This window comes from Cyrtonyx montezumae, unplaced genomic scaffold (assembly GCF_038088225.1).
Source record: "Cyrtonyx montezumae isolate F1298 unplaced genomic scaffold, pur_monq_1.0 scaffold_20, whole genome shotgun sequence".
Classification (NCBI taxonomy): domain Eukaryota; kingdom Metazoa; phylum Chordata; class Aves; order Galliformes; family Odontophoridae; genus Cyrtonyx; species Cyrtonyx montezumae.
In genome coordinates, this window is record NW_027071937.1 from 3300951 (window position 1) to 3314615 (window position 13665).

The 13665-nt window shown below is 52.4% G+C and overlaps 1 protein-coding gene across 1 annotated transcript; it reads left to right on the forward strand.

Annotated features, from left to right (window-relative positions):
- Nucleotides 1-12981, forward strand: FAM163B (family with sequence similarity 163 member B). Its single transcript, XM_065737153.1, has 3 exons — nt 1-104; nt 12338-12453; nt 12527-12981. The coding sequence occupies exons 2-3, from the start codon at nt 12361-12363 to the stop codon at nt 12914-12916; spliced, it is 483 nt and encodes a 160-aa protein (XP_065593225.1). The 5' UTR covers nt 1-104; nt 12338-12360; the 3' UTR covers nt 12917-12981.
- Nucleotides 12982-13665: the final 684 nt, after the last annotated feature.

Genomic DNA, 13665 nt, shown 5'->3' on the forward strand with positions numbered 1-13665 from the left:
TTTTATTTTTTTACGTTCCCGCATTGATGCGCTCCGAGCTGGAGACTTCAGGAGACGACGCGGTCCTCACCTGAGCGATCCGGCACCATTCCCCCCGCTTGAAGGTAAGAGGGGAAGAAAACGGGAGAGCACCGGCGTTGCTCTCCTCTTCTGTGCTTTATCCTGTGCATCGGGGGGAAGGGGGGGCCCTCAGCAGTGCTTTTCCCCTTCTTATTTCTCTTCCACCCCCCCCCCCCTCATCTTCTCTTCCCGGTGCATCCCGGAGCACTGGGGTGGTTTGCTGCTGGCGATGGTCCTGGGGGAATGCCTGCAAGGGGAGAGCTCCAGCTGCAGGGTTGGGGCTGCTGGGGGGCTTGGAGGGGGGAGATGGACACGGGGAATTGCACAGCATCTGCTCCCCGATAACCTGTCTTGGGGAGACCGGTCCAGTCCCTGCTTTAGCTTAGGATGATAAACACCACCGGGATGCTCCAAGCTTGGTATCATTGTTCCTACAGCATCTTTAGTTCTAAAGCTGTATCTACAAAGGAGGATGTGACAAATGTGACAGGATGTGATCTCTCCAGGCTGGGGTGGGATGCTTTCCTCCACCTGAGCGCTCAGGTCGTGTCCTTGTCTGCTCTGGGGACAGCTTGCTCTCGTGCACGCGTGGTCTGGGGTCAAGGCTGGCCTCTCTCAGGGCACTCACCCGCAGCCACGCAGCCAGCAGGGTTCTTCCTACCTGCTGTCCTGCCTCCAGAGGACATAGGAATCCCCCACGTTGTCCGGGTCAGACAGCAGAGCAACCCCAGAGCAATGGGGATGGAAAGAAACCCAGGGGGTGTACGCAAGGAAGGTGACAGCAGGATGATCTGCTGCTTTGAGCACTATTCAGTTAATACAGCAGCTGGCTGGGGCTGAGCTCACAGAAGCACATGGACGGTGTTTGTTCTGCAGGATGGGGGGGGCTGTGGGGGAGAGAAATCCCCCGAGGGAAGATGGCTTTTCATTTCCCCCTATGGAGCGGTTTCAGACAGGATTATTTATATTTGACATAACAGATCACCAAACTTGGAAGGTAGTGGGGGTGTGCTCATACTCATTAAGGTAGACAGTTTTCTGACAGAATAAATTAAAGGTAAGAGAAGACTGCACTCTGAGGTTCAACAGATTGTCTTCCAGCCTAAAAATGAGGCGTGAAATCAGCATAAAGCCTCAGAGGTAAAATCATGCGCTCAAGTCTTCCATGATGGATGGCTGTCATTTTAGGAAACCTGGCTGACATCCCGATGCTTAGAGTGCAGACAGTGCTCCTGGGTGACCTCACTGGAGTGACCGTACCAGCATGACTGGGGTTTCAGTCATTGCATCTGATGTCCTCACTGAGTAAGCAGCAAAATTATAATGCAGTTAAGGGAAAGTGGGTTGATGTAAATTGTGCATAAACTCGGTGCTCGACCTGTCCCCGCAGCTGTCTTTAGATGCTGGCCCTGTCGTGGTGCTGTGTGACTAACAGAATGCTGTTGGAAGCCTTTTGTGGCTGTTTCTCTTCTCATCTGGAATTAGCAGTGAGATGCACTTACAGCTGTCAGACGGTGAAAAGAGATTTCAAACACCTTAAAGACCGTGCAGCTGTAATTAAAGCTGTAACCTCCTTCCTCTGCGTGTCAGTGTTCCTGTGCAGTGACAAGGAGTCTTAGGAAATAGTGCCGGTGCTCCAAACTGATAAAGAACTTCAGCAAAATCCCCCTGAAGTGACTGACGCTGATTCATTGCCCCATGGCCGGGGACACAGCCATCCAAGAGGTGCCTGTAGCTGGCAGGGCTCCTGCAGACAGGGCTGGTGATGTGACAGTGCTGAAAAAGAGCAGGGAAGGGATGGAGGAGAGGGGGCAGGTGTTGGGTTGAGCATGCCGCTCGTTCCCATCCTCATTTACGCTTCACCCCACGTCGTTGTCTATCTCCTTCTCTCCTCGTGATCTAATTTATTGCAGTAGGCAGGATTTGTTCATCTTTTGGTTAAAAAAAATCGTGTTCCCACATCGCAGCTTGGCAGAGGGACTAAAAATACGTAGGGTGATGGTCTCTGACCCTGCCCAGACCTTCCAGCCCCATTGGGATCACAGCTGGAGCCAATCCAAACAAGGGACCTCAGCATCCTCCGAGCCCTGCGATCCCTGCAGGAGCAGCCCCGAGCAGAGGTCAGCTGCAAAGGTTGGAGGAAGATGAAAAGTGGTAACAGCGTTTTGAATCATCCTTGGACAGCTTAATGAGGGCTGTGACCCATGTAGGGCAGCTCAGAGCACCAGGGGGAGGACCTGGCTGCCGTGGATGGTGCGGGTTGCAATGTGCCTGTGTCAGACACAGCATGGGGACAGGGAATGGGGCTGAATCAGGCCGAAGTCACAAGGGCTGTCTCTGCAGAGCACAAGCGATGCGTTTTCCGCTGATGATGCTTGTTGGAGAAGTCATCCATCCGTGGGAAGGCCGCTGCTGAGGAGCGGTGACAAAGCCACTGCTGGGGACACGCTGCTCAGCCTCCAGGTGCTCCTGGCTCCCAGCTCCTCTTCTGTTAGCAGAGGGCTTCGGGGCTTGGCAGTGCCTGCAGCTGATGTCATGCCATCCCACGTGGAGTTTCTCACCAGAGCTGGGGGCAGATGCCGGCGGCTCCCCGGCCATGTGCTGGTGTTGCACAGTGCAGACCTGAGGTGAGTCAAGTGTGGAGATTCGGCCTCCTTCTCTTTTCAGACAGGGATCACACCCACAGTGAGGCACAGCTGGTGCTCAGCTTCGTAAGGAGTAATGACAAGCTGAGTCAAGGCTTGCTCTCCAAGCCGCCACCAGCTGTCCCCAGCGCTTCTTTCCCCATCTTTCCCCCAGCACCAAAACCATCCCCAGTGACAAACACCAATCCAAGCACTCTGTGAGCTCACAGAACTGTGCTGGGCAGGAACACACACACTGTTCCCATCTCCAAAGTGTGAATTGCTGGTACCCGTCCAGTACTGTGCTGGGAAGGAGCAGGGTTGCATCCCACCACCCTGGGCACACCACTGTGCTTTTATCACAGAGATGGAGACTTGTCACGTTCTCTCTGCAAAAATCTGTGACATTATCCAAGCAATCTGCCCTTGGAGTGTTTCCAGAAATAGTCAGGCCCACGGTAGACACGGGTGACATCTGGATGCATTACTGTTGAGCTTGGAAATGCTCAGTAAACAAGACAGGATCTATTGTTTAAAGGTTATTCCGAGAGACTCCGAGCGAGTTATCCGGCTTTGCAATGGAGAAAGCCTTAATGGCACCGTGATAATTGCCTTTTTCTAAGGATCCTTTCAGAGGAAAGTTATCAGAAACCCAAAAGAAAGTCTTAGCCTGTCCTCAGACGTGATCCAAACAGAAAATGTGCGGATTTGTGTCTGTTTGCCTCAGTGCTGTCGGATCAAGGCTCAGCACTGTGCCTGGCTGTTGGCTCCTTACCTTGCCCTGAGGGCACTCCACAGGGGATGAAGGTGATGATATCCCCATCTGCAGGGATGCAGCCTCTGCACCAGCAGCTTCAGGGATGGCTTTAGGCCACAGCGTGGTTCTGCTCTGAGTACAAGCTCATTGCAGGGTCTGAACTGCAGAAGCCCATAAGCTCATTACTGTGTGAACTGCAGGCAGTGAGTGCTCCGCATGGCTGAGGGGGCAGCGAGGTGGGAGGAGAAGTCCTTTGTATTTCCCAGGGCAGAGCAGTCCCTTGTTCTTCGACAGCCTGAGAGTCTCAGCTGGACCATAGTGGACCAGAATGGCCTTGGGTAGCACTGCTCGTTCCTCCTGCAGCTGCAGAGCTGGCATCAGCCAGCACAAAGCTGCCCCTTCACCCACTGAGAGGTTCTGACTGAGATTAAAACTTTAAAGACAGGAAACACCTATGGTGAGATGAAATGCTGGAGGATGCACTGGGGACCTCCGCAGCCTCTGATGTGCTCAGCCACGTCGTTGTGCCCCAAATCTCTCCCTGATGGGTTGCTTCCCCCTAGGAAATAGTGCACGTGCTGAGCTGCTCTGAGCACCGAGTGTGCCATCCCTCTCTGAGCCAAGAGCGCTGCACTAGCTTTGGCCTGCACTTTATGTCTGCATCCCCTTTGCTCTCGGAGTGGATTTGGACTAATTTCAAGCTCTGTTGTGGGATTTCCTGCCCAAACTCTGGCAAACCATTAACTCTCTTTCCTTTTTCTGTTGTCTGCCTTTCTAGCCAGACTACAAGCTGTTGTGTGCAGGGAATCCCCCACCCCGGGCTGCCTGCAATCCCACTGTGACCCTGCAGTGGTTATCCCTGCTTTTCCACCTCCCCTCCACCCCAGCAGATGCTGCCCAAGTGCGGATGCCCGAGCTCTTATGCACATCCCTCTAGCGGCAGCCACACTGCTCCACCAGCACTGGGGATATTATGGGTTATACGGGAAAGCCTGGGCTGGCTCAGGAAAAACCTGGCCAGCCCTTCAGTGTTCAGGTTTATCGACAGTCAGTAGCTGCTCTGCTTTGATATAAATAATTGCTGCAATTTGACTCCACTGCACCTTCAGGTGTAGGAATCACTCACGGTACAACAGAGCGCATGTTGCTACCCTTTAATTAACAAAATATACGTGTTACATGGCAAGATATGGGGCCTTTAGTGGAAATGCAAGCCAGGTTCCCTCAGAGGAAAAAACTACAGTAGTGATGCTGCTGGAGGCTCGGCTTTGAGCAGGGATTTTAGTGCCCTGAGTACCGGAGTGGCTCAGGAGATTCACAGCCTCAAGGGCTGCTCAGTCCCTGCAAGCAGGGATTGGCAGGAATACCATTTGGAAGGCCCTCATGTGGAAGAAAAAGGATCTCTCCTTCTGATTGGTGTTGCCTGCTGGGTAGCTCAGCCTTGGGAAGATTAGCAGTGGGATCTGGGGGAAAATAGCCGTGTTGCCTGCGTGGGAGTTGAGGTGGGAGCAGGAGGATAATGAGCGTTGATTGGGGCTTGCCATTAGGCAGACTTCATGGTTGGGTTGTGATTTTGCTGTTGTTCACTTGCTTGTCCCTGGAGGACTGATTTGCAACAGTTTAGCTTTGCTGACAGCCCAAGAGCTATTCCCGATTCTCACAGTGGCTCGTGGGATTCAGCCCATAGAAAGTGGGGTTTTCTCGGCGGCGTGTATTTTCCCTTGAGTTTCTGGCATCAGACTTTTGTTTTTGTTTTATGCTTAAATAAAACAGGATAGGTTAGCGTAGTGGAAACACTAAGTCAGGGCTTGAAGCAGTGATTGAGCACCTGGTGGGAAGGCAGGGCCAACCCAGGGGAGCTCGGGTGTATGCAATGTACCTGAGTGACTGGAAGAGCTGGAGCCAGGATCCATCCCTGCCCAGACCTCATTTAAGGGTTGGTAGTGGGGGCAAAGGTATCTTGCTGGATATCCCTGTGTACCTGAGGTCTTCTAAAGGTAAGCAACTTTTCTTCCTTTGTTTTTGCAACCATGGGTGCTGTGTTTGGACTTGTCCTTGTTTGCTGCAACCAAAGTCTTTGCTACCCTGCTATTATTGCTGTGCTTTCTCTCACATTATAGCATTACACTTACAGAAAATGTAAGGCTATAATACCAGATTCTGAGAAACCACGCACTGATCTCACTTGCCCTCTGCATACCTTTGTTAATATTACGTTATGTTTTTGGCTGTTAGGATGGGCAGGCAAAGGACAAGTCCTGAACTATTGTCTGAGATCATAGAACCCTTTGAGCTGGAAGAGACCCTACAAAGTCATCTGGTCTCACTCCCCACTGTGAAATGTGGATGCCTACAGCTGCAGTTGAGTGTTCAGATCCCCTGACATCGTGTGTCTGTAGGGTTAGGGTACTGCTGCCTCTTTGGACAAGCTGTGCTAGTTCCTCACCACCATCATGGTGCTTTCACCACTTGACTGAAAGCAAATGAAGCCCATAAATGCTGCTGGATTGTGGCAGTGCTGTTGGCTGTGGAGTGCTGGAGTTTCTCAGGCTCAGAAATGGGTGAACTTCCAAATGCTGAAACACTGCACCCAGCACTTCTGTTTGGCTCAGAAATAGAGAGTTTCGGGGGCTTGGATGCTGAGGGATCGCTGGTGGATACCCCATCCCTTCCCTGGGCCTGGGAAAAACCATCCCTGGCTCAGCCTGACAGCAGCAATGCTCTGGGGATGTGGGGAGGATGCACGGGGAGCGTCTCTGCATTGCTCTCTGGATCAAGGAGTCATTTCAAAGGCAGTGCCTGCGTTGCCCTAGTGCTGATGCCAGGCAAAAAGATACATCGCATGTGTTTTGATTTCTGAAAGATGCCGTCCCTGGGAACAGTCGATATTTCAAACATTTGATCTCAGCAGCTCTGCTAAGCCCACGTGCTTTTAAGTAGAGCACTTTGTGTGAAGGTTTTCCTTGCTCCTTTCTTCGCCTAATGATGGTTTTCAGCTGAGCTCTATGAATTACTTTATCTTTCCTGCTTTTTTTGATTGGGTTGTTTTGTTGTGGTGGGTTTTCTCTCTCTGATCTCTCAGAAAAAGCTGTGACAGAAGTAAGAAGAAGGAAATAGATGGGGAACTTACTGACAATGGCTCAGCAAAGATGCTAACAGTCTGAAAATTACCCTCTCAGACGACAGTCCGTATTAATTCCCCTGATGCGGCAAAGATAAATCCCTATTTGAAATGAGAACATAAGGAGATTTTACTGCCCATAAGGAAACTCCTGATCGTGAGCCACGAGGAAGCACACTGCCTTCTTTTCTCTCAGTTGATTCATGCACAATGCTAACTTGCTGGCCTGGAGTGGGAAAAACACTGCCTGCTTTCCCTTGCATGGGTTGAGCCTGAGCCTTTGTGTGTGCAGTGCAAAGCTGTAGCTATGGAAACTCCCTACCTTTTTGGTGGGGTTTTGTTGTTGTTTTTAAGGCAAAAAAGGTGTACATATCTCTTTGGAAATCCCAGGTGCTGCTGTTCAAGCAGCCCCAAGGGCACATCCTTAGTTGCTGTTCCTCCCCCTGGGGGGGCCAAGATCAGCTCCCCCGTCTGTGACACCCAGCAGAGACCTTAAATGGGGTGAAAGACCATTCCTGCAACTGGCCAGAGGGTACTCCCCAGAGCTCCCAGCTCATGTTGTTTAACAATCCCCACAGCACTTCCTGCTGTCTCCAACCCATGTGCCCATCCAACCCATGTGCCCATCAGTCCTGAGCAAGTAAGGCTGAACTGGGTGTTCAGAAATCCTTTGCAGAAGACCTTCCCGTCCTGCAGAGCTGCGCTCTCACCTTGTGGAAACCCAACGCTGACCAGATTTGCTGCTTTGTGGAACTCTATCCTGCATGCGTCCTTCTTTCCTTTCCCCATTCTGATGGAGGGCTGAGCCTCAGCACTTGTAGGGTCCTGTGCAAGGTGGGTTCCTTTGTTTCCCCCCAGAACTGTGATGTGGAGGAGCACGGAGCTCGCTGCAGTGCAAGGAAGCACTGTGACCTGGCAATGTGCTGCTGTGTGACAGCCTGCCCACTACCCAGGCCAACCTGGCTGCGGTGTCAGAATTCCTCGGAGCTTTGCCCTTGTCCTCTGCGTCAGCATCAGTCACTTGGTGAGATTTGCTGAAGGCAGCTCCTGCTCCCAGCCAGGTGCTCTCCTCTGCCAACAGCATCAGGCTCTTGGGGCAGCACTTGCAGAAGGACAACACCCCCCCCCTTTATTCCACATTTGGTGCTCAGTTTTCTGCCCGTTGAGTCTTTGTAACCTTTCAGCTGCTCCTTGCTGGGTGGTGATGGACAGAGGAGCAGAGCCCACTGGAATAGGAAGAAGTAGAAATGGGACAGGGATTGATGGCCAGGAGGAGCTCCTTCCTGGGGGCTGTCCCCACCCTCTGCCTCGTTTTCTCCCTTAGCACTGACTGCAGCTTATCTCAAGCTGCTAATACCAAAACCTGCTCTCTCTGATGCTAATATCTCAAACGGGCTAAGCTGCAGTTCAAGAGGAGATTAAATGATGCAGGGTGGAAAGACAGCCTGTCTTGCTTTTTTGCTTTTTTTTTTTTCCTTTTCCTTTTTGAAGGAGTTTAGATGGCTTAAGAGTGTTCTGGATGACAGCGGATGCATGGAAATAATTCCTGGTGCTTATGAAGCTCAGGGATGTTTGGGCAGGGACAGGTGGGATTGCAGAGGGTAAGCCACACAGGAAAGCTTTGTCCTGCTTTATTCCAGGTGTGCTGGAGCACCTGCAAACCCCTGCCCTGTTCCCTTTAGGATGGAGACGGCAGCACCTTGAGATCCCAGGGCACTGCAATGATGCCAGGTGGTGTTCCTCCTGCCCCCCTCCCCCAGCAGTACTGCTGCTCTCCTTTTAGCAGCTGTAGTCAGTTGCATCCACGCCTGGAGTTGTGCTCACTAAGCCTCAGCACTGCTTTGATGAGCTGTGCAAATATTACATTAGGTGTGATTCAGTTGTAATAAGCCACATTATTGCTTCATTATTGCTGTGTATGTATTCCCTCTTGCTCCGCGCTGGGGTTGGCGTCCCCTAAATTGATTCACTTTGTGGGCAATCAGAAGTGAGCGTTCAGAAGCCTCAGTGAGCTGATCTGTTTTAACTCCTAATAGCACTAATTAGGGGGGGTGGGGATCCCTAACTGTCCCATGGCTGCCTGCTTTTGGTGAACTTTTCCATGATACCTGATCTAGGAAAAGCTGAAATTTGGAGCAGCTGTGATGTGTGCAGTGTTGCTGTGCTGGGTTCTGCTCCGGTGTGCTGCCTGCAGGGATGCATACCCACGGCATATGGGAAAGTCTTCTGACTCTCATCAGGAACGCAGTGGCTTTTCTGTCAGTTTTGGGACTGTTGTGTAATATTTCACAAAGCACTTTGGGCTATAAAGCGGTGCAGGCTGCTAATGAAAATATGCAGGAGTGTGAGGTTTGACTGTCCCCATTGCCCCAACGTTGGTACTGCTCTGGGAGCAGTAACACTGAAAAGTGGCAGAGCAGAGGGAAACAATCCTGGAGCATGGAGGAGCATAACGTGGGTTATGAGCAATGCAGTCTTTATGCCTGTGTTATCCTGAGCACCCAGGAATGGTGCAGCTCTGGGTGCTTTGCAGCTGGGGAGCCACGTTCTCTGCCCCAGTTGCTGGCAGCTGCCTGGCCCACTGGCTCTGTGCAAAGCCCTGTGCTGGCGTGCTGCCCTGCTGCTCTGAGCAGCCCAGCTCTTGTTCATTGACTGGGTAGGATTACAGGAACTGGGAGAAATGCAGGAATAAGGCTACACTGGCCACCAAATGGATTTAAGCTCCCAGCTTGTTTGCTGCTTCCCCACTTGGGTTCACCCTCAGGCAGAACCTTGGCACCAGAGCACAGCAGAGTGCTCTGTGTGCTTCTCCCTTTTTTACCTTACTGATCTCTTTCCCTTTCTTGCGAAGTGGTATTTAATCAGAAGCACTGGCATCAGAGTTGGATCTGTGTGCAAGTGCTGGCAAGTGGCTGCTGTATGGGATGGATGTGCTACAGAGGAGCAGGTCTCAGGCTGGCAGGGGATACAGGGAGTGTGCTACAGTAAAACAAGCCATGGGCTTACACATGTGGATGAGGCACAGTGTCCTTGTGGAACTAGCACTCCCATTTGAGGTTCAGTTTTTGAGGCTTGCTGTCACAGCACTTCCAACTAGTGCAAAAGGCTTTGGGGTGACTGATGGGATGGAGTAGAATGAGTACAGGCTTTGTCACTGAGACTTCTGATCTGAAGGTTTTTCCTGCCACAAAGCCCACAGTCTGGTTTAACTAGAACTTGAGGGTCTCCTAGAGAAATCCCAGAGTGCTTGCCCTAGCAGACCTCAGCTGTCCTCCTCCTGCAGGTAGCAGCAAGCAGGGTCCAGCATCCAGCACTCAACATCTGGAGCAAGGGAAGAAGCCACCAGTCTGGGGCTGGAGCTGATGAGATCTCTGCTTCTTCCTTCTCCAATCTGCAAGGAATCCTATTTTCTCTTGAGCTGAGCTCTCCATCTGCTGCAGGCTGGAGCCATCCAGCTGTAGGTGTCCTGGCAAGTGGCACTGGGTTGTGCCTGCACCAAAGCAGTCATGCTGGAACGGCTGTGCAGGGAGCTAGCTTTGGCTCGTCGGGGGGCTCAAGCATCCTCAATAGCTCGAGGAGGGCTCCTCATGATCCCCAAGGACACAGAAAGAGCCAAGTGGCTGTGGGTGTGTGTGCTGGGGCTCCTGCATACCTTCCCAAGACCACAGCAGAGCTGCAAAGCACTTCCTTTTACCAAGATATTTATTACTGAATATATGAACCTGGGAGCCTGCAGAGCGTGAAATTAGGAACAAATGTAAAAAGGAGGTCTAGACAGGAATTGTTCTGCTTATGGGCTTCCCCCCCAGCCCCCTTCCTTTGTATGCTGGAGAGTTTAATGCTTCCAGGTACATGGTTTTAACCAGACAAGTATGTTATGGAAGGGAAAATAGTGTGATGCAAATGGCCTTGCTCAGAGTGCAGTGGTGGCTGTCATGCCATGCATGGCTGACCACAGGGCGCGGGGGGAGAAGGATGCAGAGAAAATTGCTGTGTGCTCCCTTGCTTGCCCCTGGGGCAGGCAACCCTTTAATTCGTGGTGAGATGTCAAATGGGAGCAGCAAAGGTCTCAGAGCCAGGGAGCCAAGCGCTGCCCTGTGCTCTGTTCTGAGCAGCTGAAGCTCCCAAATCACTGCTGCAGTTCTGAAAGTCATTTCCTGCTTCTCTGCTCCAAACTTCCACAGGGTTTTTGCCCCAGGGATAGGGCAGGATTTGGCAGGGCACTTGCCCCATGGCCATATGAGAAGAAGCTCTCAGCTGTAGCACGGCAGCACAAATCCCCCTGCTCTTACAGCTTTGCTCAGCGGCAGCATAAAATGTGATACTGCTTTATCCATTCAGTACTTACCCAACTTTAGCAGGACATTAAGCACCTGAAAATATGCCACAGATTTATTTTCTTTGGAAGCAAGTTAAATCCCTGACAAATATGGTTGCTTTTTCTCAGGTGCTGAAGTAATTTGGGTTTGGGGAAGCTGTTTTTTTTTTTTTTTGTTTAACCTGATATCATGAGCTGGAAGCCAGCTTTGTTAAAGCACTTGTCGGGTAGGTGGTCACAGTTTGCTCTCTCTGTCAATTTATGTCACTTATCCCAATCCCAGGCTGATGCTTGCAGCACTTTGGGCTGCGGAGCAATGCTGCTGCTGTGTCGAGCTGTGCCTGTACCCATTATCCTCCCTGGGGTGAAGAGCTCAGCGTTATTCTGCAGGGGATGGTGGGGATTTCAAGCTCTCCTAAAAGCTTTTGGAGTAAGGATGTGTGGCTCAAGCACTGCAGGGCTTGTGCTCATCTTACTCTGTGCATCTGTTCAGCATGGAAGGTGTTGGCCTTACACCTTTGCCATGTCTGTGCTAGAGCCCTATTTCCCCTATGGATGCCTTAGGGAGAGGAAGTTGCTACCCTTCAGACATAAGCATGGGACTGCAACATCCTTCTGTTGTTCTGCACGCTCAGTCCCAGCCACAGCAGTTGCTCCCTCAATTTCTTCTTGGCCAAAGTGAATCGAGGAGCTCTGTCCCTGCCTCACTGCGTGGCTTCATCTTGTGCTACAGCTTTGTGGGGGAGAGGAGTGCCTGTCCCTGCGCTTGTTAAAGGCTCACTTAGCAGCTCCAGTTATTCCAAATTAAAATACCACATTGTTTTCATGAGGAAAATGGATTATAGGCTCAGAGAAAAAAATGTGCATGGCTCCAACCCCCCACTTGCTGCGGAGCTCCAGGCAGGAGCCAGGCACGTGCCACGGGCAAATCCCCATCCCCAGTGCAGAGCACAGCATGTGCCGAGGGGCTGTGAGGCTCAAGGCCAAACCCCATGCTGGCTTCACGCAGGTTTTACTTCTCGGGGGTCCCCTCCTGCCTGCAGGATGGCATGGTGGTGCCCAGACTGGTGGGCCAGGATGGGGTTTTCATTGCAGGACCACTGGGGACCCATTGCTGCTGCTCTCTCCTTGCACCAGAAGGGGCAGTTGCCAGAGTTCAATTACTCAGCCCACCTGCAGGCTGCAATAACACTTAGCAAAGTTCTCCCCCGCCACACCAGGCTTTTTCCATTCTCCTCCAGATGTCAGGTGGCATTTGGAGGGGTTGGGGGCTCCCCTGATGGCTTTCACAGTGCTGGCATCCAGCCTCATCCCCCTGCAGGAGCCACAGACCCTTCAGCTTGCAGTATGCAGGCAGACCCAGTGGGAGACCTCTGCAAACGGTGGCAAAGCATCCCATCCCAACCCATCTCTTCCCGTATCCCAAGTCCCATCACCCCACGTGCTCTCTGTTGCAGGCTGTTAATGGAGAAGAGGGCGAATGACAGCCGGGACTGTGGTCATCACAGGTGGAATATTAGCAACTGTCATTTTACTTTGTATCATCGCTGTCCTCTGCTACTGTCGGCTCCAGGTAAGGCAGGGGGGATGATGCGTGTGTGGGGGTGAGTGGATCGGGATCCCGGCTCAGCCCTATCTTCTTTCAGTACTACTGCTGCAAGAAGGATGAATCCGAGGAGGATGAGGAGGAGCCTGACTTCGCCGTGCACTCCCACATCCCTCCGCTCCACTGCAACCGCAACGTAGTGCTGACCAACGGGCCGTCCCTCTACAGCTCCTCTCCGTTCAGCAAGAAGGCGACGCCGAGCCGCAGCGGCTGCCCGGGCTGCGGGCAGTATGAGCCCCCCACCTTCTTCCTGCAGGAGCCCCCTGAGGAGCTGCACAACGGGGGGGACAGGGTCAGCTTCCAGACCGTCAGCCAGGAGGAGCTCGACCTGCCGGTGAGCGTGGGGAACCTGCAGGCACTCAACCCCAACCGGCTCTCAGCCATGCGTGAAGCCTTCTCCCGCAGCCGCAGCATCAGCACCGACGTGTGAGGCCGGCACGGCGTGGAGGACTTCTTGGGATCCGTGGCAGTGTTTTAAAATTAAATTAAAAATAATAATAACGGAAAACAAAGTGGGGGTGGGGGAGGGAGGGGGGGAGAGTTGAATGTATGGCTGCATAGGCAGAGGGGAGCTTAATTGCAGTGGAGTAGTTAGTAAAATAGATGGGGGGGGGGGGGAGAGGAGTGAGGGGGGGTGGTTGCAGCTGGGACATGAGGTTTTCTAGTGCGGCGTTGCATTTATTTTTTTCTTTTATAAAGAGGATTTTGATATTGTGCATCCTTTTATACGGAGTAAATGCCCATCCTCCACATGTGGCTGGAGGAGTGAGGGGGGAGCAAGTGATGGGGGGGGGGGGCTGTGAAGCAGCTCGAGCTGCAAGGCAGGGGGCATGTGGCACCCAAGGGCTGCTGTGCAAGCACGCACAGCCAGCATGGAGCCCTGGTGAAGCCGGGCTGTGGCTGCCCATCCTTCTGCCACCCCTCTGTGCTGTGGCCGTGCATGTCCCTTCCCATGCCCTCACACTCCTCTCGTTGCCATTTCTCCCTGGGTCCCGGTGGTGCAGGAACAGTGGGTGCAGACCTGGCCCTGCTGGTAGAGACTGTCTACCAATCATGTTACTTAGAGCAAAGAGGGAGGAATGATTCCAGATGGACGAACGTACCCGCAGCTGCCCTCTCCAAATAATGAGCCTCCCCTTGCCAAATTATGCCATATGCTACTTCTAATCTAAGGAGCTG